At 46.0% G+C, this 23,990-nt stretch overlaps 1 protein-coding gene across 5 annotated transcripts in view; it reads right to left on the bottom strand.

The window, feature by feature from the left end:
• Window positions 1-23,990, bottom strand: part of LOC106608062 (1-phosphatidylinositol 4,5-bisphosphate phosphodiesterase beta-1) — a 278,537-nt gene that overhangs the window by 57,828 nt on the left and 196,719 nt on the right. For all 5 annotated transcript variants that reach the window (XR_001329372.2, XM_045720987.1, XM_045720988.1 and 2 more), the window contains exons 9-14: window positions 23,610-23,776; window positions 11,601-11,747; window positions 7,252-7,409; window positions 5,901-5,983; window positions 5,057-5,141; window positions 2,301-2,472 (exon numbers count right to left, since the gene is read on the bottom strand). Coding sequence is in view for 4 of the 5 variants with exons in the window: in XM_045720987.1 (XP_045576943.1) it covers window positions 2,301-2,472; window positions 5,057-5,141; window positions 5,901-5,983; window positions 7,252-7,409; window positions 11,601-11,747; window positions 23,610-23,776 (812 nt within the window). In the remaining variant the exon portion in view is untranslated. The remainder of the gene's footprint in view (window positions 1-2,300; window positions 2,473-5,056; window positions 5,142-5,900; window positions 5,984-7,251; window positions 7,410-11,600; window positions 11,748-23,609; window positions 23,777-23,990) is intronic.

The following is a 23,990-nucleotide window of genomic DNA, read 5'->3' as shown; positions in this document are numbered from 1 at the left end:
CACTACGCTACCTGCTGCCCCAAGTATGGCACACGGCTGGGAGTCCCAGTAGGCGGCTGTTGATGGATGCAGGGTGATTCTGTGTGAAGGGGAATGCTAAGAGCATCGATCCTGCTGCCTGCCTGCCTCCCTGCCTGTCCTGTTCTGGTAAAGCATAGCTGTACCAGAGGCACCCGGCTAGCTAGAAAACTTAACCTGACACATGCACACACACGCAAAGAAGGACACATTCATGCACAGAAGCATGCACACACACACATACACAGGCTTGTACAACTAACCTTGTGTGGACACACAATTCAGTCCCATTCAAAATACAATTTTCACTAACCCTAACCCTAACCGTAACTCAAAAACCTTAACCCTAACCCTAACCCTAGCACTAGCTCCTAACCCTTACCATAAAACTAACCCTAGCTCCTAACCCTGACCCTAAACCTAATTCTAACCTTAATGCTAAATCCCCCTAAAAATAGCATTTGACCTTGTGGGGGTCAACAAAATGCCCCCAGTTGGTCCAATTTTTATTAGTTTACTATTCTTGTAAACACGTCCGCATACACACACACATACACACATGCACACACACACACACACACACGCACACACAGTAAACTCAGCAAAAAAAAATATTTGTTTGAACATAACAAGATTCAACAACTGAGACATAAACTGAACAAGTTCCACAGACATGTGACTAACAGAAAATGAATAATGTTTCCCTGAACAAAGGGGGGGGCAAAATCAAAAGTAACAGTCAGTATCTGGTGTGGCCACCAGCTGCATTAAGTACTGCAGTGCATCTCCTCATCATGGACTGCACCAGATTTGCCAGTTCTTGCTGTGAGATGTTACCCTACTCTTCCACCAAGGCACCTGCAAGTTCCCAGACATTTCTGGGGGAAATGGCCCTAGCCCTCACCCTCTGATTCAACATGTCCCAGACATGCTCAATGGGATTGAGATCCGGGTTCTTCGCTGGCCATGGCAGAACACTGACATTCCTGTCTTGCAGGAAATCACACACAGAATGAGCAGTATGGCTGGTGGCATTGTCATGTCAGGATGAGCCTGCAGAAGGGGTATCACATGAGGGAGGAGGATGTCTTCCCTGTAACGCACAGCGTTGAGATTTCCTGCAATGACAACAAGCTCAGTCTGATGATGCTGTGACACACCGCCCCAGACCATGACGGACCCTCCACCTCCAAATCGATCCCGCTCCAGAGTACAGGCCTTGGTGTAACGCTCATTCATTCATTCAACGATAAACGCGAATCCGACCATCACCCCTGGTGAGACAAAACCGTGACTCATCAGCGAAGAGCACTTTTTGCCAGTCCTGTCTGGTCCAGCGACGGTGGGTTTGTGCCCATAGACGACGTTGTTGCCGGTGATGTCTGGTGAGGACCTGCCTTACAACAGGCCTACAAGCCCTCAGTCCAGTCTCTCTCAGCCTATTGCGGACAGTCTGAGTACTGATGGAGCGATTGTGCGTTCCTGGTGTAACTCGGGCAGTTGTTGTTGCCATTCTGTACCTGTCCCGCAGGTGTGATGTTCAGATGTACCGATCCTGTGTAGATGTTGTTACACGTGGTCTGCCACTGTGAGGACAATCAGCTGTCCATCCTGTCTTCCTGTAGCGCCGTCTTAGGCGTCTCACAGAACGGACATTGCAATGTATTGCCCTGGCCACATCTGCAGTCCTCATGCCTCCTTGCAGCATGCCTAAGGCACGTTCACGCAGATGAGCAGGGACCCTGGGCATCTTTATCTTGGTGTTTTTCAGAATCAGTAGAAAGGCCTATTTAGTGTTCTAAGTTTTCATAACTGTGACCTTAATGGTAATAGCTGTAATGGTTTCCAGGTGTTTGATGCCATTCCATTTGCTCTGTTCCAGCTATTATTATGAGCCATCCTCCCCTCAGCAGCCTCCACTGATATGAGTATATGAAGTAGTCAACAACACAGCTCAGTGTTGGAGAGGGCCAGGAAAGTGATGAATGATCAACTACTGCCAGGTCTTACTATAAGATGTAGGATTTATGATTGGCAAGCAATTCTCCCACCAATATAATTCAAATAAACGTCCTCTGTCTGTCAATAGCCGACAAGGGACTTGTGTTTCTGCTGCTTCTGCTGCTTCTGTGTGTCCGTGTGTGTCCGTGTGTGTGTCCGTGTGTGTGTCCGTGTGTGTGTGTGTGTGCGCGTGTGTGTGTGTGCCCGTGTGTGTGTGTGTGTGTGTGTGTGTGTGTGTGTGTGTGTGTGTGTGTGTGTGTGTGTGTGTACTGTAACCTTACCTGCGCTGGGAGAAGAGGGCTCATGCACACTAGATGAGTCACTGTAGGCATTGGAGGCCTGTTCTGACAGTTTCTTCTTGGTACTCGATGTCTTGATGTGTTTCTTCTTGTTCTTCACCAGAATCTTTCCCATCAGATCCATTGGACTGGGCAGGGGCACCCCTGTCTCCAACTAGAGACGGAGAGAGAGAAGAGACAGAGAGAGAGAGACAGAGAGAGAGAGAGAGAGAGAGAGAGAGAGAGAGAGAGAGAGAGAGAGAGAGAGAGAGAGAGAGAGAGAGAGAGAGACTTTACTTGAGAGTAACAACCAAGAAAGGTTCCTACTAATGATGATGTTGGTGTGTGTGTGTGTGTGTTAGGCAAGCGTATCAAAACAAACTTGGTATTGTGATGATGACAGTGTGTTGGTCAGTCATAGTGTAAAAGGCTTCTTAGTGACCAGAATGAAATAAGGCCCTTACAGGCTGTGATGGCAAGCACGTGTTTAGTTTACAGCTTCAACACTTTCTACACCCCAGAATGGGGTTTCCTTTGGGGAGAGTGGGAGTGTATGCTTACAACACTCTCTCTCTCTCTGGAGAGCAGGCTTGAGTAGGCACAGCACTGGTTTATTCATGTGATGCCCTTCTGTTCTGTTGGATCACACTGCTGATGCCCATTGATAATGGAGTGTTACATGCTGACCAAACTGGACGTGTGCGTGGGTCCACCATCACGCGCACGTTGATTTTGTCCACCCACACCAGAAGCGATCAGGACACGCAGGTTGAAATATCAAAACAAACTCTGAGCCAATTATATTAATTTGGGGACAGGCCAAAAAGCATTAAACATTTATGGCAATTTACCTAGCTAGCTTGCTGTTGCTAGCTAATTTGTCCTGGGATATAAACATTGGGTTGTTATTTTACCTGAAATGCACAAGGCTCTCTACTCCGACAATTATTCCACAGATAAAACGGTAAACTAAGTTCATTTCTAGTAATCTCTCCTCCTTCCTTCTTTTTTGGACTTTATATGACGGTTGGCAACCAACTTTACAGCATTACTACAACTGACTGGAGTGAGGACCTCAGTTCATCTTTCAATCGTGGGTATATGCTCCTAAAAACCAATGAGGAGATGGGAGAGGCTGGACTTGCAGCCCGTTGAGCGTCACAAATAGAACCAATTTCTATTTTAGCGCCTGGCCACGCAGCCGCTCGCTGATGCACACGAGCAGTGTGGGTACAATGATTGAAAAACTTGTAAGTGTACATTTATTTTGCTACACGAGCAGCGTGGTTAGCCTGTTAGAAGACACTGAGCTACATCACACAATCGCATGCAAGCGCTCGTACACATTGGTAAACACTTGCACACACATATCACACACACACACACACACACACACACACACACACACACACACACACACACACACACACACACACACACACACACACACACACACACACACACACACACAATTACCAACTTTCTCAGCATCACACTTCTGAGCATCTGCCAGATCTACTTGTCTTCAGTTCTCTTTCATCCTCAAGTCAGAGAACCTCTTGGTCCATACACATACACGCTACTTCTCACCGATAAGCAGCTCAGCATTTCCCCTTAATGGACTGTAAAAGACATCACACTTCTTGCTTAGTCAGTACTGCTTCCTCCTGATTCAGCTCACACCAAGGCTCAAACCCAGGACCTCTGCCATGCTAGCACGTGTCCACCATCCCGAAGCAGCTTACCAGTTGGCGCCACCGAAGTGAACAATTCTGCAGTGGTGGTGCCACCTCAGGCTAAGGAGGAAGTGTAACACATCCCTATGAGCTACAGGAGCAACAGAGGGTCATTGATCTGTGAGCAACTTTCCGGAAGCAATCATTCCATTACAACCATCTTTAGTCCCCCATGGCCATGTCCTAAAAATCCCATATCAATCACACTCAGTGGCGAATTTAGCAACAACAAAAAATGGTTGATGCATGCCAGCAAACACACTACACAACACAACACTAAACAATAAATGAATAGCACTATAATGGTGACAAACAGTGCCCACAAACTGTTAGGGCCAACAGCAGTCCCAACACCTTACCACTGCTACACCTGGCTATCAGCGGAGCCTTGTCTGGCAGCGAAACAGTTCATTCAGCCTCATTTACTGCCTTTAAAAAAAACATTGCTGTGTGCTTGTGAGTGCATTTGTGCGTGTTTATGTGTGTGTGATTGTTGTTATGTCAGAATGGACACTGACAAGAAGTTTGTCCACAAAGGGACAATGCATGTTTTAGACTAGTAGCCATAGCAACTGGCTGGAAGTAGATAAGAAAAGCATCAGTCTACAGATCACACCGTAACACAACACGCACGCACACACATAGACACACAGCACAACCCAGTGACTGCCCTCTGTGACTTATCCCCTATAGCTGACTGGTAGGGAGAGAGGACCATGTGATTGTGATTGCAGACAGATGAAAAGGGTTGGTTTGATAAAGAGCGATAGAGAGAGGAAGGGAGGGAGAAAGCTAAGAGAGAGAGAGAGGGGAGAGGCAGCGGAGAGCGAGAAAGAGAGAGGGAATGAGAGATCAAAAGAGACAGGTAAACATGTAGTTTTAGTTTGTTTAGAGGGTCACTCAGGGGTGAGGGAGAGGAGAGAGACACTACACGCACTGGTCCATGTCATAGAGGTGTGTTGAACTGTGTTTGACAGTGTGTAAACATGAGTGTATGTGCAAGCAGGGGTCTTGTGTACTTACAGGGTACTTCTCCAGAGGGTCGGTCAGTAACATGTCTCCAAATATTGACCTGCAGTACTCCGCCATCTTGGCCTGCTGCTTGGGCCTGGGAGGCAACACACACACAGCGTTACAACCATTACAATCACCTCACAATGGCCTAATGTTGGTATTTAGCAATTTTCTACTGAAGTTGATAGCGTTAGTGTGACCAGTTGGGATTTGAATCTGGGTGTCCTTGGGGAGCTAACACAAGTCTTCAGGTCTCAGCTCAGGCAAGGTTACTAAACATGCAAATGTGGCTCACCAAGCCACCTTTGCTGCATTAGCATCTAGCTAGCTAATGGCTTCAGAGTGGCTAGCTTTAGCAGGTAGCGAGTCACTATTGACTTAAGAGTGGCTAGTATTAGCAAAGATGGTGATAAATGAAGAAAGTTCATTCAGGCCTTTTACCATTGAAAGCAATTGTCAGTGTACTAACTGTGTGTGTCTCAGATAGACACCAATCCAATAGCAGCTGGGTCTGGTCTACTCAGAGTAGTTCATTAACTTTTATTGAACCAGAAAAAAACTGCGAGAGGGGTGTCTCACTTCCTCTTCCATCTCTGGTATTAGCATGTAGCTATTAGTTAATGCCCTGCTTTAAGAGTGGCTAACGTTAGCATATAGCTAATTAGCGCAATACATAAGATTGGCAAGCATGGCAGCTAAAATTGCACTACCATAACCATAGAATACAGAGGTTCAGAATCACTGTTTGAACCGACGTTAAACAAATAGGAAAAGTGTTGGAGTGTACATTTATCAAGGAAACCAAACAAAGGTAAACTCCTGAAACACAGAGGCGTGAGAGTTGTTGACTTACGAGTCCACGTGGTTCTCAAAGGAAAGGATGACAGGGAAAGGGGAGGTCTTGAAGGCACACCCTGCTATGGCCTCAATCACTTCCTATAGACACATAGAGAAGACAGACAGGGTGTCAGCACTGGTCAATGACCAATGGGATCAAATATCAATTAATGTGATCGCTGATAACATTTTATTTTATTTGTTGACAGATGTAAAATGGCTGGTGGTCAGGCTATCGCAAAATATCTATTATGAATATTTGAAGTACAAGATTGGTATAGTGATGTGGAGAGCTGCTGGTGTAGAGCTTGTTGACTCATTGAACATCTGATAGGGATGTTTAGTAGTGTAAGACCAAGTGGTTAAGTGAATTTTACAACCATTTATATCGATGCGAGAGGGTAAATACACTTAATAGCTTACCCTCTATCTCTCTCACACACACTTCCCCTTCTCTCTGTCTATCTTCCACTCATTCCCTCTCTCTCATTCCCTCTCTCTCATTCCCTCTCTTTCTCTCTCTCATTCCCTCTCTCTATCAGTCCCCTTACACATTTCTATTTCACTCTCAATCAAAGTCTCCTTCTCTTGATCTTAGGCTGCGTTTACACAGGCAGCTCAATTCTGATATTTTTTCCACTAATTGTTTTTTGGACCAATTACATCAGATATTTTCAGAGCTGATCTGATTGGTAAAAAGACCAATTAGTAAAAAAGAATATGTGAATTTGTAAACTCAGCCATAGTACTATCACTAAAGACTAAATTCCCTCTATCAATCAATCTCTTCTCCGTCTAGCTCTCTTCTTTCCTCCTCTCCTCTCCTCTCCCTCTCTCCTATTGCTCTCTACAATACTAAATACCGTGCAACTCTTTCTCTCCATCTCCCTGTTTCTCAAACCATATTTAGCTCTTTCCCTCCCTCTCCCCTCTTTCCTTTTCTCTCTCCCTCCCTTCCTCTCCCCTCTTTCTCAACTCTCTCTCCCTCCCTCCCTCTCCCCTCTTTCTTTCCCTCCCTCCCTCCCTCCCTCCCTCCCTCCTCCTCCCTCCCTCCCTCCCTCCCTCCCTCCCTCCCTCCCTCCCTCCCTCCCTCCCTCCCTCCCTCCCTCCCTCCCTCCCTTCCTCTCCCCTCTTTCCTTCTTTCTCTCTCTCTCTCCCTCCCTCTCCCCTCTTCTCTTCTCTTCTCTCCCTCCCTCTCCCCTTCTCTCTCTCCCTCCCTCCCTCTCCCCTCTTTTCTTCTCTCTTTCCCCCCTTCTCCCTATTTTCTCCCTCCTCCTCCATGCCCATTGTCTCGCTTCCACTCACCCTTTCTCCATCCCTCTCCATCTCCCTCTCCCTCCATCTCTCTCTGGTTCCAGACAGTTTACCTTGAAGGCGATTTCAGTTGTCATGGTGAATCCGTGTGTGATGACAGGTTCTTCTTCGGTGGTGCGTCCCTTCCAGCAGTCCAGCTCGATACAGCGACAACCTGACAGGAGGACCTGCCGGTACATCTCTACTGACGAGTTACCTGCCAGCTGGCCCGCTACACACACACACACACACACAAAACACTTAACAGATTATTCTTTTAAAGACAGTAACCACATTATTTAACTAATTTATTCCCTTCCTACTGGGTGTCAAGACGAGACATTCCCACACATCTCACGCTCTCATTAGGCACATTAGTCATTAGAGTTACGAGCAGCACTACATTCCACAGAGCAGAGCACTTTCTCCATTAACAAAGCAGTTCTCTCTACATCAGCTTCGTATTACCACCGCATATTACCAGACACACTCACATCTGTGTCTGTGAATGTATGTGGGTATGTGTGTGTGTGTCACTTCAGAAGGCACCCCTGAGCTCCTCTATTTATGCAATCTCATCTCTTCCTTAGGAGCGTGAAGGGACACACACACACACACACACACACACACGACTTGCTGGGGACAACAGCATCTTAAGACGCCTCTTACTCCATTACAGGAAAGTTAACTTCTAAATGAGTTTCTGCCTTCAGCACAGTTCTGATTAGAAGCAGATTACAGACGGATCAATGTAAAGAAATAATAATACCCTGGCCATAAAGTAATCAGTTATGACTTGTTAGAAATATTATTGTCTCCCTCTGCCAAGGGACAGAAATATCCCTTTAAAGCTGACAGTCTGCACCTTAACCTCATAGTCATTGTATCATTTTAAATCTACGGTGCTGGAGTACAGAGCCAAAACAACAACAAATGTGTCCATGTCCCAATACTTTTGGAGCTCACTGTATTTCCAGGGTGTTTGAGTGGTGCACTTAAATCTCGCTGGATTGATTGCTCTCATTCTATTCCTGTGGTACTCTTTCATACTCTTACTTGGGCCTGTCATTTTTTCCTGTTAAAGTCACGGTGTCGGGAGTGTTTTTGTATTGCTGTCAAACACACCCCGACAATGACTGAAATTGGCTCAATAGAATACATTGTCTATAAGACCACTACACATTCGTTTGGGATTTAACACATCATCTGAACACTTACATCACAAGAAAGAGAAGAAAGATAACTTTATTTTAAAGGATGTTTGTTTTTTGTTGAATTGGAAAAAATTAAGATTTGATACAGTTTAAATGTTTACAAATTAAATGCGTTGAAATGAAAGCAACTTCCAAAAATGAAAACTCAAGTTATAGTTAACAGTATTATGTCTGATCTCTGAAACAATGTAAAGTATGTTTAGATAGGTGTAATCTATGCCAAACATGTTGATTGTTATCCAAGGGTATCCTGCTATTGCCACTCTTGTTAAATTATGCAAGAGAACATGACAACAGTAATTAATGAGGCAGACTAGACAGAACAGGTGAGTGCAGGTAGGGTAGACAGAACAGGTGAGTGCAGGTAGGGTAGACAGAACAGGTGAGTGCAGGTAGGGTAGACAGAACAGGTGAGTGCAGGTAGGGTAGACAGAACAGGTGAATACAGGTAGGGTAGACAGAACAGGTGAGTGCAGGTAGGGTAGACAGAACAGGTGAATACAGGTAGGGTAGACAGAACAGGTGAATACAGGTAGGGTAGACAGAACAGGTGAATACAGGTAGGGTTGACAGAACAGGTGAGTGCAGGTAGGGAGGACAGAACAGGTGAATACAGGTAGGGTAGACAGAACCGGTGAATACAGGTAGGGTGGACAGAACAGGTGAGTGCAGGTAGGGTAGACAGAACAGGTGAGTGCAGGTAGGGTAGACAGAACAGGTGTGTGCAGGTAGGGTTGACAGAACAGGTGAATACAGGTAGGGTAGACAGAACAGGTGAGTGCAGGTAGGGTGGACAGAACAGGTGAGTGCAGGTAGGGTAGACAGAACAGGTGAGTGCAGGTAGGGTAGACAGAACAGGTGAGTGCAGGTAGGGTAGACAGAACAGGTGAGTACAGGTAGGGTAGACAGAACAAGTGAGTGCAGGTAGGGTAGACAGAACAGGTGAGTGCAGGTAGGGTAAACAGAACAGGTGAATACAGGTAGGGTAGACAGAACAGGTGAGTGCAGGTAGGGTAGACAGAACAGGTGAGTACAGGTAGGGTAGACAGAACAGGTGAGTACAGGTAGGGTAACAGAACAGGTGAATACAGGTAGGGTAGACAGAACAGGTGAGTGCAGGTAGGGTAGACAGAACAGGTGAGTGCAGGTAGGGTAGACAGAACAGGTGAATACAGATAGGGTAGACAGAACAGGTGAGTACAGGTAGGGTAACAGAACAGGTGAATACAGGTAGGGTAGACAGAACAGGTGAGTGCAGGTAGGGTAGACAGAACAGGTGAGTGCAGGTAGGGTGGACAGAACAGGTGAGTGCAGGTAGGGTAAACAGAACAGGTGAGTGCAGGTAGGGTAGACAGAACAGGTGAGTGCAGGTAGGGTGGACAGAACAGGTGAGAACAGGTAGGGTAGACAGAACAGGTGAGTGTAGGTAGGGTAGACAGAACAGGTGAATACAGGTAGGGTAGACAGAACAGGTGAGTACAGGTAGGGTAGACAGAACAGGTGAGTACAGGTAGGGTACAGAACAGGTGAATACAGGTAGGGTAGACAGAACAGGTGAGTGCAGGTAGGGTAGACCGAACAGGTGAGTACAGGTAGGGTAGATAGAACAGGTGAGTACAGGTAGGGTAGACAGAACAGGTGAGTGCAGGTAGGGTGGACAGAACAGGTGAGTACAGGTAGGGTAGACAGAACAGGTGAGTGCAGGTAGGGTAAACAGAACAGGTGAGTACAGGTAGGGTAGACAGAACAGGTGAATACAGGTAGGGTAGACAGAACAGGTGAGTGCAGGTAGGGTAGACAGAACAGGGGAGTACAGGTAGGGTAAATAGAACAGGTGAGTGCAGGTAGGGTAGACAGAACAGGTGTGTGCAGGTAGGGTAGACAGAACAGGTGAGTGCAGGTAGGGTGGACAGAACAGGTGTGTGCAGGTAGGGTAGACAGAACAGGGGAGTACAGGTAGGGTAACAGAACAGGTGAATACAGGTAGGGTAGACAGAACAGGTGTGTGCAGGTAGGGTAGACAGAACAGGTGAGTGCAGGTAGGGTAAATAGAACAGGTGAGTGCAGGTAGGGTAGACAGAACAGGTGAGTACAGGTAGGGTAGACAGAACAGGTGAGTGCAGGTAGGGTAGACCGAACAGGTGAGTGCAGGTAGGGTTGACAGATCAGGTGAGTGCAGGTAGGGTAGACAGAACAGGTGAGTGCAGGTAGGGTAGACAGAACAGGTGAATACAGGTAGGGTAGACAGAACAGGTGAGTGCAGGTAGGGTTGACAGAACAGGGGAGTACAGGTAGGGTAGACAGAACAGGTGAGTGCAGGTAGGGTAGACCGAACAGGTGAGTACAGGTAGGGTAGACAGAACAGGTGAATACAGGTAGGGTAGACAGAACAGGTGAGTGCAGGTAGGGTAGACAGAACAGGGGAGTACAGGTAGGGTTGACAGAACAGGTGAGTGCAGGTAGGGTCGACCGAACAGGTGAGTACAGGTAGGGTAGACAGAACAAGTGTTTGTTGTTGCAGCCCTGTACCACCCCTTTATGTAAATGTAGTCATATATGCAAATAGACCCTGTGTATTTAAGAAAATGAGGCACATATCATTTTCATTATTTTAACACAAAATATAAAATAAATACCTGATACAATTAGAAAATGTATATATGACTGCATTCTAAAAAATAAAAAAATGGGACATTTTACAATAAATGTAATACCTGAATTCCCACCAAAATCCCTGAACTCTTTTTTTTACAAGTTTGGAGTATCTTCATCCATTGTCCAAGTGTTGCATTTATAAGAATTGTTTTTAAAACTGTTTAAGAATTTTGATGACCATTGCTATTTTCATTATTTGACGTTAGCCTATTACAGAAATGTAATATTCCTCTTTTGGGATAAATTTGATTCACTTGAGAGATTTTCAAACACACTCCCTCTCCCTGGAATAGATTTCAATAGATTAATAATAATATCATCTAGTGTAGCTAGAATGGCCTTTGTAGTTTTGGCTCCTATTCTTAATGCTGCCATAGGCAACAGAAATTTTGAGGGTGCTGTTTGGATAAGTACCTGAGGTGCACAGGACAAAAAGGAACGCCACTGGATGAATTTGATTCACTTTGAAAGGGTCAAACAACCATATATGATCATGTGTTACTTATTAGTTATCACAGTACTAAAAATAAAGACATTTAAGAATAGGCGCCTACCTGTGAGGTATGTGTTGTGGGAGGAGTTGATGAAGTAATGAGGCAGTGGTAGGGTCATGTCTTCACTCTGGTCCAGCTTCTCTGGGGGGATGATGCTGTTCTCTTCACTAATCAGGTACTTGGCAAAGCCGTCCACCGAGATCTGACCTGTGGGAACACACACAAACACACAACATGTTACAGAAGGTAGCTGGTTGGACTGTAGTAGGGCTGTCCCCAACTCAAAAAAATCTTGGGCAACCAAAAGTTGTCTGTTTTAAACGTTTATTTTTCCATATATAGACAAATTGTGTTTTAATAAAGTCAACAATATGTATTGAGCTTGTCTGATGCTTTAAGTTTACGGTTTTATGAAATAAACAAATGCCTCAAGAGGGCGCCAGAGATCTAGATAACCAGAAGAAAAAAACCTGACCCAACTATTCTCCTCCCGCTCCTGTTGGCTTCCGCAGATTCTGCCATTTCTCTCCTGAAGTTGCCGGTAATAGGCTACATGAGGAGTCAGCAACTTTTCTCCTATGGAATGCCAATTTATCTTACCATTTCTACCGATCTGTGTGCCAGTTATGGTTTTCACATACACATTGTCGTGAAACAGTTTCATTTCATTTATAATAAGGTCTTCGTATCTCAAAATCATTGTCATGTGGTTAATCAAAATTCTATCCAAATCTAAATGAAAATGATACAAACCTAAAAAGTAACTTTTATTGCCATTGTCAACTATGTTAAAACAGCCTACATGAAGCCAATAAATAAAAACATTGCAGCCTGCAGGTAGAAAATATCCTGATGAAAATAAATATCCTATGAATCAATTGGCTACACATGGCCTGTCTGCAACGAATTTGAAACATTGTATCAACTATTAACTTGGTTACAGCAGAAGCTTTTGCTAGCGAACTTGCAACATTGTATAAAATATTCTGGGCCCTCAGTTTCCTGGACCAGTGAGCTCGGGACAGACACAGCTGGAGGCTATTTGCACAAGGGATAAGAAGCAGTGCTTGACTTGGGCAGGAGCTCACTGGAGCCGAGGACCAGCACCTCAACTTTTCAACTGCTTGAGCTCCTGTTCCTCTTATAGAATCAATAGTATTGTGGATCTGCTCCTGCACCTAAATATAAACAATACCAGCAGCCAAAATGATACCATACCCTATTTCAGTCCGAGTCAAGCACTGATAAGAAGTAATCAGATAGGCCATTTTATGACGTTTCCATTTGATCAGAGCATGACATTTTTCCCTTTCACGCTGAGTGGTAATCGAAAGGGAGAGAGCAGGAAATATTTTTAAAATACATCGAGGAACTATTGCAATTCTCAATGGATGTAAAAACAGACTTTGTTTGCTTGTTGTTTGAGGTGAAGAAAACATCACTTTAAGAAGCTCCACAGGTCATTAGTGGTGATGTGTTAAGCCAATCAGAAATAGTATCAGATCCCCTAATGGGAACATTTATATGTCTACATTTGCGCGCAGGTCAGGTAGCCTATAGGCCTACTTCTATGCGTGCGCGTTCTTATTCAGCATTAACAAGAGAACTCCAAACAAAAGAAAATGACTAAATTGACAAAACTCGTAAATGGAAAGAAATAAACCATAACTTGTTTCTCACAAGTGTAGCATAGGTTATGCACTCTGCAAACAAAGTGTCCAATCCGACAATGATAACGGGAAGACTGGAATAATATTGAATACATTAACATAAATTATCGTAAGCAAAGTAACAAACATTGTAGATGAGAAATTACAGGAATTAACGGTAAATGTACTTCTGGTGATATATGTAATGGGGAATTGATCTACACTAACAATCAAACAATTCACACAATGAAGTTATTAAACAATGAATGTGCACAAATTGTCGGGAGAGAGCGCATTCTGGAGAGAGAAGTGCATTGTGCATCTGGGCGCGTGGTCAATCCGATGTCTGCATTGGCCATGCAGCATTTACTGTGATACTGCCTCAGCAGACGTCAGGGCATTCATACTTCTTGCGCTTCGCGGAGCAGTGCAGAGCTGTTGTCAAGGAAGTGAGTTTGTGTTTTCTACAGGATGTACCGCCCCCACCTACCGTCAACCAATCATGTCAATGCGGTGCTATCCTCTGCATTGTTACGAAATTGGGAGGTGCATGGCGATGCGGTACGGAGCTCGATTTGGCCTCTGGACGCTCACACCCTCCATCTGGAGACTTCGACCACATTTTTGGATCAAGCATAAATTGGCTTTTGGTCTAGGCCTCCGTGATGGATTAGTTCACTGAGAGGGCGCATAAATATATATATATATATATATATATATATATATATATATATATATGTTACTGTTTGTTACTGTTTGACTAAAACAATCTCTATTTGTTACTGCTCAACTAAAACAATCTATTTGTTACTGCTCAACTAAAACAATCTCTATTTGTTACTGCTCGACTAAAACAATCTCTATTTGTTACTGCTCGACTAAAACAATCTCTATTTGTTACTGCTCAACTAAAACAATCTCTATTTGTTACTGCTCGACTAAAACAATCTCTATTTGTTACTGCTCAACTAAAACAATCTCTATTTGTTACTGCTCAACTAAAACAATCTCTATTTGTTACTGCTCGACTAAAACAATCTCTATTTGTTACTGCTCGACTAAAACAATCTCTATTTGTTACTGCTCGACTAAAACAATCTCTATTTGTTACTGCTCGACTAAAACAATCTCTATTTGTTACTGTTCAACTAAAACAATCTCTATTTGTTACTGCTCGACTAAAACAATCTCTATTTGTTACTGCTCAACTAAAACAATCTCTATATGTTACTGCTCAACTAAAACAATCTCTATTTGTTACTGTTTGACTAAAACAATCTCTATTTGTTACTGCTCAACTAAAACAATCTCTATTTGTTACTGCTCAACTAAAACAATCTCTATTTGTTACTGCTCAACTAAAACAATCTCTATTTGTTACTGTTTGACTAAAACAATCTCTATTTGTTACTGCTCAACTAAAACAATCTCTATTTGTTACTGTTTGACTAAAACAATCTCTATTTGTTACTGTTTGACTAAAACAATCTCTATTTGTTACTGCTCGACTAAAACAATCTCTATTTGTTACTGTTTGACTAAAACAATCTTGGTCGAAAGCCTAAACAGCCCTAAACTGTAGCTGTTTTAGTATACCCTCACTACTCAAACATCTGGCGAAGCCCTCCGCCCACGTCTGACCTGCAGGATGAGAAGATGAGCAGAACAACAGAGATAACAGTCAGAGAGAGTAGAAATACTGGAAGACAACATGTTAAATGTTGTCAGCTTTGTAGTATGGTGTGTAGGTTTAGCTAAGTGTTAGGTTGAAGAGCTAAACCCATTAGAGTTGAAACCTGCTCATCTCCAGAACTGCTGCTAACAGAAGCAGAAATGACTGTAACCTGCTGATTGATCACTAGTGTAACCTGCTAACAGAAGCAGACAGACTGTAACCTGCTGATTAATCACTAGTGTAACCTGCTAACAGAAGCAGACAGACTGTAACCTGCTGATTGATCACTAGTGTAACCTGCTAACAGAAGCAGGCAGACTGTAACCTGCTGATTGATCACTAGTGTAACCTGCTAACAGAAGCAGACAGGCTGTAACCTGCTGATTGATCACTAGTGTAACCTGCTAACAGAAGCAGACAGACTGTAACCTGCTGATTGATCACTAGTGTAACCTGCTAACAGAAGCAGACAGACTGTAACCTGCTGATTGATCACTAGTGTAACCTGCTAACAGAAGCAGACAGACTGTAACCTGCTGATTGATCACTAGTGTAACCTGCTAACAGAAGCAGACAGACTGTAACCTGCTGATTGATCACTAGTGTAACCTGTTAACAGACGCAGGCAGACTGTAACCTGCTGATTGATCACTAGTGTAACCTGCTAACAGAAGCAGACAGACTGTAACCTGCTGATTGATCACTAGTGTAACCTGCTAACAGAAGCAGGCAGACTGTAACCTGCTGATTGATCACTAGTGTAACCTGCTAACAGAAGCAGGCAGACTGTAACCTGCTGATTGATCACTAGTATAACCTGCTAACAGAAGCAGACAGACTGTAACCTGCTGATTGATCACTAGTGTAACCTGCTAACAGAAGCAGACAGACTGTAACCTGCTGATTGATCACTAGTATAACCTGCTAACAGAAGCAGACAGACTGTAACCTGCTGATTGATCACTATTGTAACCTGCTAACAGAAGCAGACAGACTGTAACCTGCTGATTGATCACTAGTGTAACCTGCTAACAGAAGCAGACAGACTGTAACCTGCCGATTGATCACTAGTGTAACCTGCTAACAGAAGCAGACAGGCTGTAACCTGCCGATTGATCACTAGTGTAACCTGCTAACAGAAGCAGGCAGACTGTAACCTGCCGATTGATCAGTAGTGTAACCTGCTAACAGAAGCAGGCAGACTGTAACCTGCCGATTGATCACTAGTGTAACCTGCTAACAGAAGCAGACAGACTGTAACCTGCCGATTGATCACTAGTGTAACCTGCTAACAGAAGCAGACAGACTGTAACCTGCCGATTGATCACTAGTGTAACCTGCTAACAGAAGCAGACAGGCTGTAACCTGCCGATTGATCACTAGTGTAACCTGCTAACAGAAGCAGGCAGGCTGTAACCTGCCGATTGATCACTAGTGTAACCTGCTAACAGAAGCAGGCAGACTGTAACCTGCCGATTGATCAGTAGTGTAACCTGCTAACAGAAGCAGGCAGACTGTAACCTGCCGATTGATCACTAGTGTAACCTGCTAACAGAAGCAGACAGACTGTAACCTGCCGATTGATCACTAGTGTAACCTGCTAACAGAAGCAGACAGACTGTAACCTGCCGATTGATCACTAGTGTAACCTGCTAACAGAAGCAGACAGGCTGTAACCTGCCGATTGATCACTAGTGTAACCTGCTAACAGAAGCAGGCAGACTGTAACCTGCCGATTGATCACTAGTGTAACCTGCTAACAGAAGCAGGCAGACTGTAACCTGCCGATTGATCACTAGTGTAACCTGCTAACAGAAGCAGGCAGACTGTAACCTGCCGATTGATCACTAGTGTAACCTGCTAACAGAAGCAGACAGACTGTAACCTGCCGATTGATCACTAGTGTAACCTGCTAACAGAAGCAGACAGACTGTAACCTGCCGATTGATCACTAGTGTAACCTGCTAACAGAAGCAGACAGACTGTAACCTGCCGATTGATTACTAGTGTAACCTGATGGGAGATGTTTGACCATTCACATTTTCAGCCATCGACACATTCCCTCATTCGATCAGTGTGTGTCACAGGAGGCTGCTGAGGGGAGGACGGTTCATAATAATGGCTGGATCTGAGTCAATGGGATCAAACTATGTGTTTGATGTGTTTTACACAGTTAAGTACGCTCCGTTCCAGTTACTACTGCTAACCCTTCCTCCCCAGTTATGTGGGGTGTGTGTGTGTCTAAATTAGAGGGCCACTGAAATCAATCTCAGGGACAAAGGCTGTTTCAATCCCAGACTATAAGGACCTCTGACACACACTGAGTCACCCTACAATCCATACTCTGGTGCGTTTGTGTGGGTGATCAATCGTACAACCCAGAGGCAAAGGATGTTGGAATAACTAATAAGTGCTTTTAGCTTCCCGATTTAAAATCACTCAAACATCCAATAGCATTTCTACATGAAGTAATCAGGTGCATGAAGCTGAATGGTGCTGAATAAAAGCTGCATTTGACACTTCAAACCCTCCAGCTCTCCTGACGGACATGCTCCCTTTAAATCATACCCATCACTTACACAGACACGTACACACACACACACACACGTACACACACACACACACACACACACACACACACACACACACACACACACACACACACACACACACACACACACACACACACACACACACTAAACCAGCATCCTTTGATCAATGATCTCCATAGCGGGGTATCCAGGGAAATAAACGCTAACACAAGCAGCCAATTAGCCTCTCTCAACCACACAGGCACACAGAACTAACGACTGTCGCACGCACGCACCAACGCACACACGCACACACACACAGGCGCACACACATGCATGTGCACACACCTATCTCCCTCTGTGATAAAATCCCTCTGTCATACAGCTGAACAGCTCAGGCGTACGACTAAAACACATACCCCCCCACCAGCATACACCACTACCAACTACCAATACAAACACAATTGAAATAGCAACATACTGTACACAAAGGCAAACATGCTTGGGGCTTTAATGCATTAGCTCGCTAACATGCTAATATTCTAACTGAAGCTAACTCCTCTCCTTACTCCTATATTGCATGGAACACATTCAATCGCTAATTTGCTAGCTCGTTTATGCTAATTAATGCAGCTCTGCCCTCTGCAGACTTTCACGGCTAATTAACAGTGATCTCTCTGTGACATATGGAGCTAGCCGGATCCCTGGGGAGACCACAGAGGACAGCTTTAAACTCGTACAGACTTCACCTCTGCAGGGACACTGGAGAGGGTAAGCTGATCCTAGATCTGTGGCTGAAGGGCTCCTTCTACCTAGCCTGTGGCTGTAGGGCTCCTTCTACCTAGCCTGTGGCTGTAGGGCTCCTTCTACCTAGCCTGTGGCTGTAGGGCTCCTTCTACCTAGCCTGTGGCTGTAGGGCTCCTTCTACCTAGCCTGTGGCTGTAGGGCTCCTTCTACCTAGCCTGTGGCTGTAGGGCTCCTTCTACCTAGCCTGTGGCTGTAGGGCTCCTTCTACCTAGCCTGTGGCTGTAGGGCTCCTTCTACCTAGCCTGTGGCTGGGGACAGTGGGAACTTTTATCATAACCCCGACACGGTGACCAACTTTGACTGCTGTGTGGATGTCTGACTGGTTTTTAAGAAACAAATTAGCCCTGTTGTGTGTTAATGAGAGTGTATCAAAGCCTTGTATAATCTCTTCTACCAGCTCTGTGTCTGAGTGTAACGGACGTCTGAATGCTTTCCCTACGGTCACATAAATCCCTTTAAACACTGTAAAAACCTGCCAGTATTAGGTAGACTCCCCTCACAAACAGAGGCTTACACTTTAAGTTAGTACTAGTTTGTAAGTCACTACAATGGCAGGTTGGATTGAAGGATTCAAATGCTGTTAGGCTTTCCAGAGTTAAAGTTCACAGTAAGATCATCAAAGGTCTATACAGATTTGATTTAGACATAACTGACTTGGACCAAATATTAAACTTTTGACTACTTTAATACACATATAAGTCAATTTTCCACAATTGTTTTGGTCCCCTAAAGAAAGTGCTGTAATTTATAAACGGTTCACCAGATATGTTTGAAAATACCCTAAAATTAAAGCTGACAGTCTGTACTTTAACCTCATAGTCATGTATTATTTCAAATCCAAAGCGCTGAGTACAGAGCCAAAACTACAAAAAATGTGTCACTGTCCCAATACCTTTGGAGCTCAGTGTTTAAGTTATATCTTCAACAATCAATGGGTACATATCATTAATGTAAAAGTCCAAAAATAGATGTATCAACTGCTGGTTGCCCCTTTAAGACTGAGGTTAAGAGGAGCCCACGTAGGTCACTCTGACAGTCAAATGGTGAGAGAGAGAGAGAACAGGGAGAGAGAGAAACAGAGAGAGAGATAACACAGAGACAGAGAAGAGAGAGAGAGAGAGAGAGAGAGAGAGAGAGAGAGAGAGAGAGGTAGGACTGGACCTCAGGCCCTGTTACTACTTCTGTCCTACTCCCCTCAGGCCCTGTTACTACTCCCGTCCTACTCCCCTCAGGCCTTGTTACTACTCCTGTCCTACTCCCCCCATCAGGCCCTGTTACTACTTCTGTCCTACTCCCCTCAGGCCCTGTTACAACTCCTGTCCTACTCCCCTCAGGCCCTGTTACAACTCCTGTCCTACTCCCCTCAGGCCCTGTTACTACTCCTGTCCTACTCCCCTCAGGCCCTGTTACTACTCCCGTCCTACTCCCCTCAGGCCCTGTTACTACTCCCGTCCTACTCCCCTCAGGCCCTGTTACTATTCCTGTCCTACTCCCCTCAGGCCCTGTTACTACTCCTGTCCTACTCCCCTCAGGCTGTGTACAACTCCTGTCCTACTCCCCTCAGGCCGTGTTACTACTCCCGTCCTACTCCCCTCAGGCTGTGTACAACTCCTGTCCTACTCCCCTCAGGCCCTGTTACTATTCCTGTCCTACTCCCCTCAGGCCCTGTTACAACTCCTGTCCTACTCCCCTCAGGCCGTGTTACTACTCCCGTCCTACTCCCCTCAGGCTGTGTACAACTCCTGTCCTACTCCCCTCAGGCCCTGTTATTACTCCCGTCCTACTCCCCTCAGGCCCTGTTACTTTCCTGTCCTACTCCCCTCAGGCCCTGTTACAACTCCTGTCCTACTCCCCTCAGGCCCTGTTACTACTCCTGTCCTACTCCCCTCAGGCCCTGTTACTACTCCTGTCCTACTCCCCTCAGGCCCTGTTACTACTCCTGTCCTACTCCCCTCAGGCCCTGTTACTACTCCCGTCCTACTCCCCTCAGGCCCTGTTACAACCCCTGTCCTACTCCCCTCAGGCCCTGTTATTACTCCTGTCCTACTCCCCTCAGGCCCTGTTACTATTCCTGTCCTACTCCCCTCAGGCCATGTTACTACTCCTGTCCTACTCCCCTCAGGCCCTGTTACCATTCCTGTCCTACTCCCCTCAGACCCTGTTACTACTCCTGTCCAACTCCCCTCAGGCCCTGTTACTACTCCCGTCCTACTCCCCTCAGGCCCTGTTACTACTCCCGTCCTACTCCCCTCAGGCCCTGTTACTATCCCTGTCCAACTCCCCTCAGGCCCTGTTATAACTCCTGTCCTACTCCCCTCAGGCCCTGTTACTATTCCCGTCCTACTCCCCTCAGGCCATGTTACTACTCCTGTCCTACTCCCCTCAGGCCGTGTTACTACTCCCGTCCTACTCCCCTCAGGCTGTGTACAACTCCTGTCCTACTCCCCTCAGGCCGTGTTACTACTCCCGTCCTACTCCCCTCAGGCTGTGTACAACTCCTGTCCTACTCCCCTCAGGCCCTGTTATTACTCCCGTCCTACTCCCCTCAGGCCCTGTTACTTTCCTGTCCTACTCCCCTCAGGCCCTGTTACAACTCCTGTCCTACTCCCCTCAGGCCCTGTTACTACTCCCGTCCTACTCCCCTCAGGCCCTGTTACAACCCCTGTCCTACTCCCCTCAGGCCCTGTTATTACTTCTGTCCTACTCCCCTCAGGCCCTGTTACTATTCCCGTCCTACTCCCCTCAGGCCATGTTACTACTCCTGTCCTACTCCCCTCAGGCCCTGTTACTATTCCTGTCCTACTCCCCTCAGGCCCTGTTACAACTCCTGTCCAACTCCCCTCAGGCCCTGTTATTACTCCCGTCCTACTCCCCTCAGGCCCTGTTATTACTCCCGTCCTACTCCCCTCAGGCCCTGTTACTATTCCTGTCCAACTCCCCTCAGGCCCTGTTACAACTCCTGTCCTACTCCCCTCAGGCCCTGTTACTAGTCCTGTCCTACTCCCCTCAGGCCATGTTACTACTCCTGTCCTACTCCCCTCAGGCCCTGTTACTACTCCTGTCCTACTCCCCTCAGGCCCTGTTACAACTCCTGTCCTACTCCCCTCAGGCCCTGTTACTACTCCTGTCCTACTCCCCTCAGGCCCTGTTACAACTCCTGTCCTACTCCCCTCAGGCCCTGTTATTACTCCTGTCCTACTCCCCTCAGGCCCTGTTACTATTCCTGTCCTACTCCCCTCAGGCCCTGTTACTATTCCTGTCCAACTCCCCTCAGGCCCTGTTACCTCTCCCCTCAGGCCCTGTTACTATTCCTGTCCTACTCTCCTCAGGCCCTGTTACTATTCCTGTCCAACTCCCCTCAGGCCCTGTTACAACTCCTGTCCTACTCCCCTCAGGCCCTGTTACAACTCCTGTCCTACTCCCCTCAGGCCCTGTTACAACTCCTGTCCTACTCCCCTCAGGCCCTGTTACTATTCCTGTCCAACTCCCCTCAGGCCCTGTTACAACTCCTGTCCTACTCCCCTCAGGCCCTGTTACAACTCCTGTCCTACTCCCCTCAGGCCCTGTTACAACTCCTGTCCTACTCCCCTCAGGCCCTGTTACAACTCCTGTCCTACTCCCCTCAGGCCCTGTTATTACTCCCGTCCTACTCCCCTCAGGCCCTGTTACTACTCCTGTCCTACTCCCCTCAGGCCCTGTTACAACTCCTGTCCTACTCCCCTCAGGCCCTGTTACTATTCCTGTCCTACTCCCCTCAGGCCATGTTACTACTCCTGTCCTACTCCCCTCAGGCCCTGTTACAACTCCTGTCCTACTCCCCTCAGGCCATGTTACTACTCCTGTCCTACTCCCCTCATGCCTTGTTACTACTCCCGTCCTACTCCCCTCAGGCCCTGTTACAACTCCTGTCCTACTCCCCTCAGGCCCTGTTACTACTCCTGTCCTACTCCCCTCAGGCCCTGTTACTACTCCTGTCCTACTCCCCTCAGGCCCTGTTACAACTCCTGTCCTACTCCCCTCAGGCCATGTTACTACTCCTGTCCTACTCCCCTCAGGCCATGTTGCTTCAGACCTGGGAAAAGGGCATGTGTGTGTGTGTGTGTGTGTGTGTGTGTAACTCTTCAGAGCAAATGGCAGTCTTTCCTCTGCCCCAGGCTATATAAATACTGCAGAGGGAAATCTGGCATTCAGACTGGGACGGCAGAGAGAGGGATGTGAGCGCGCGTGAGTGTGTGTGTATATGGAAGGGCACACTGAATCGTGAGCCAGGCTCATAATATACCACAACCCCATGGTCACAGGAAATCACAGGCTCATAAATATACCACAACCCCATGGTCACAGAAAATCACAGGCTCATATTGTGACACCACGATACTGAACAGTTTCTTTCCAGAAGACACTGCATCTAAACTTGTGTCTCCTGTCCTCCTAAACGACACCCTATTCCCTATATAGTGCACTGCTTTTGACCAGGGCCCATAAGGGGAATATGGTGCCATTTTGGACTCCCCCCATCCCCTCCATCTAAAGCAGGCATCACTCCTCACTGTCTGACTGTCTAGAGACTATTAGTAGAACCAGCAGGACACCATGTGTAACTTCTGGCACACTAGATACTGACTGTAACCACAGAGCTCTAAAACAGATAACCAGGGATGTAATAGATTTAGAATAACATGGTAATAAAAGGTTATTAACTCATTATAAAGTGGTTATAACGGTTCTAATAACAACATGTATAATAACATTGTTTTCAACTCAGTACTGCCAGTAGTCGGTGTCTGAAACAGTGTGGTGTGTATACCTGGGATGAGACAGGACTATTTCTTGATAACTATTTGACTGTTCTTCTAAATGAGGGGGAAACTGAGTGTGACTGTGTGATAGACAGTGTGTGTGTGTGTGTGTGTGTGTGAGTGTGTATGACACCAGTGTAAGCGTAACAGGTAAACAGACAGGTGTTCTCTACCAGTGAGCACTACTGCTCTCCAGCTGCTTGTTCTAGAAAGTAGTCCCCAGACACACACACACACACACACACACACACACACACACACACACACACACACACACACACACACACACACACACACACACACACACACACACACACACACACACACACACACACACACACACTCTCTGTCTGACAGCAAAATAAAGAAGGTAATGTATGAGGGAGGAATGAAGTGTACAGCAAGGCTGTACGTGAGAGAGAGTTGGGTTTTTAGAACTGTGTTGGCCCCTTGGATGCGGCTGAGGGGTTTCTATGGTAACTGCCCTGCCAAACTCACCACCCCTCTGGAGAAGGGGGGTGAATGTGTACTCTCAAAACACCAGAGTTCCTCTAAAACAGTGAATGTGTGTGTGTGAGTGCATGTGTGTGTGTGTGACTCATGCCAACCTTTCTGCACCAGCATTTCATTGAGTTCATACTTGTCCAGCATGCTCTGAACCTGTTCAGGTTTGAGAGGAGGGTAGAGGATCTCGTTGAGACGAGGGTCTCTCTGTCGGAAGTTTATAAAGTCAGTCAGCTGCTCCACTGTCAGGTAGGGTTTGCTTTTAGCTCCACTAGGAGAGAGGGAGGAGAGGAGAAGATGGATGGAGATAGGGGAGGAGAGGAGAGAGGGAGGAGAGAAGAGAGCAGAGGAGAGGGAGGAGTAGCAGGGAACAAGATGTGAGAGGAGATAAATGCATAGAAAGAAAGAGAGAAAGAGATGAGGAAAGGTAAAGGGTTGTGTTAAGTCAATTATGAGCTCTGATTATAAATCCTTTCATATCCCTG

The sequence above is a fragment of the Salmo salar genome, chromosome ssa06 (genome assembly GCF_905237065.1).
Source record: "Salmo salar chromosome ssa06, Ssal_v3.1, whole genome shotgun sequence".
Classification (NCBI taxonomy): domain Eukaryota; kingdom Metazoa; phylum Chordata; class Actinopteri; order Salmoniformes; family Salmonidae; genus Salmo; species Salmo salar.
Note: the sequence above shows the minus strand (reverse complement) of the source record. Positions and strands in the feature narration are given on the sequence as shown.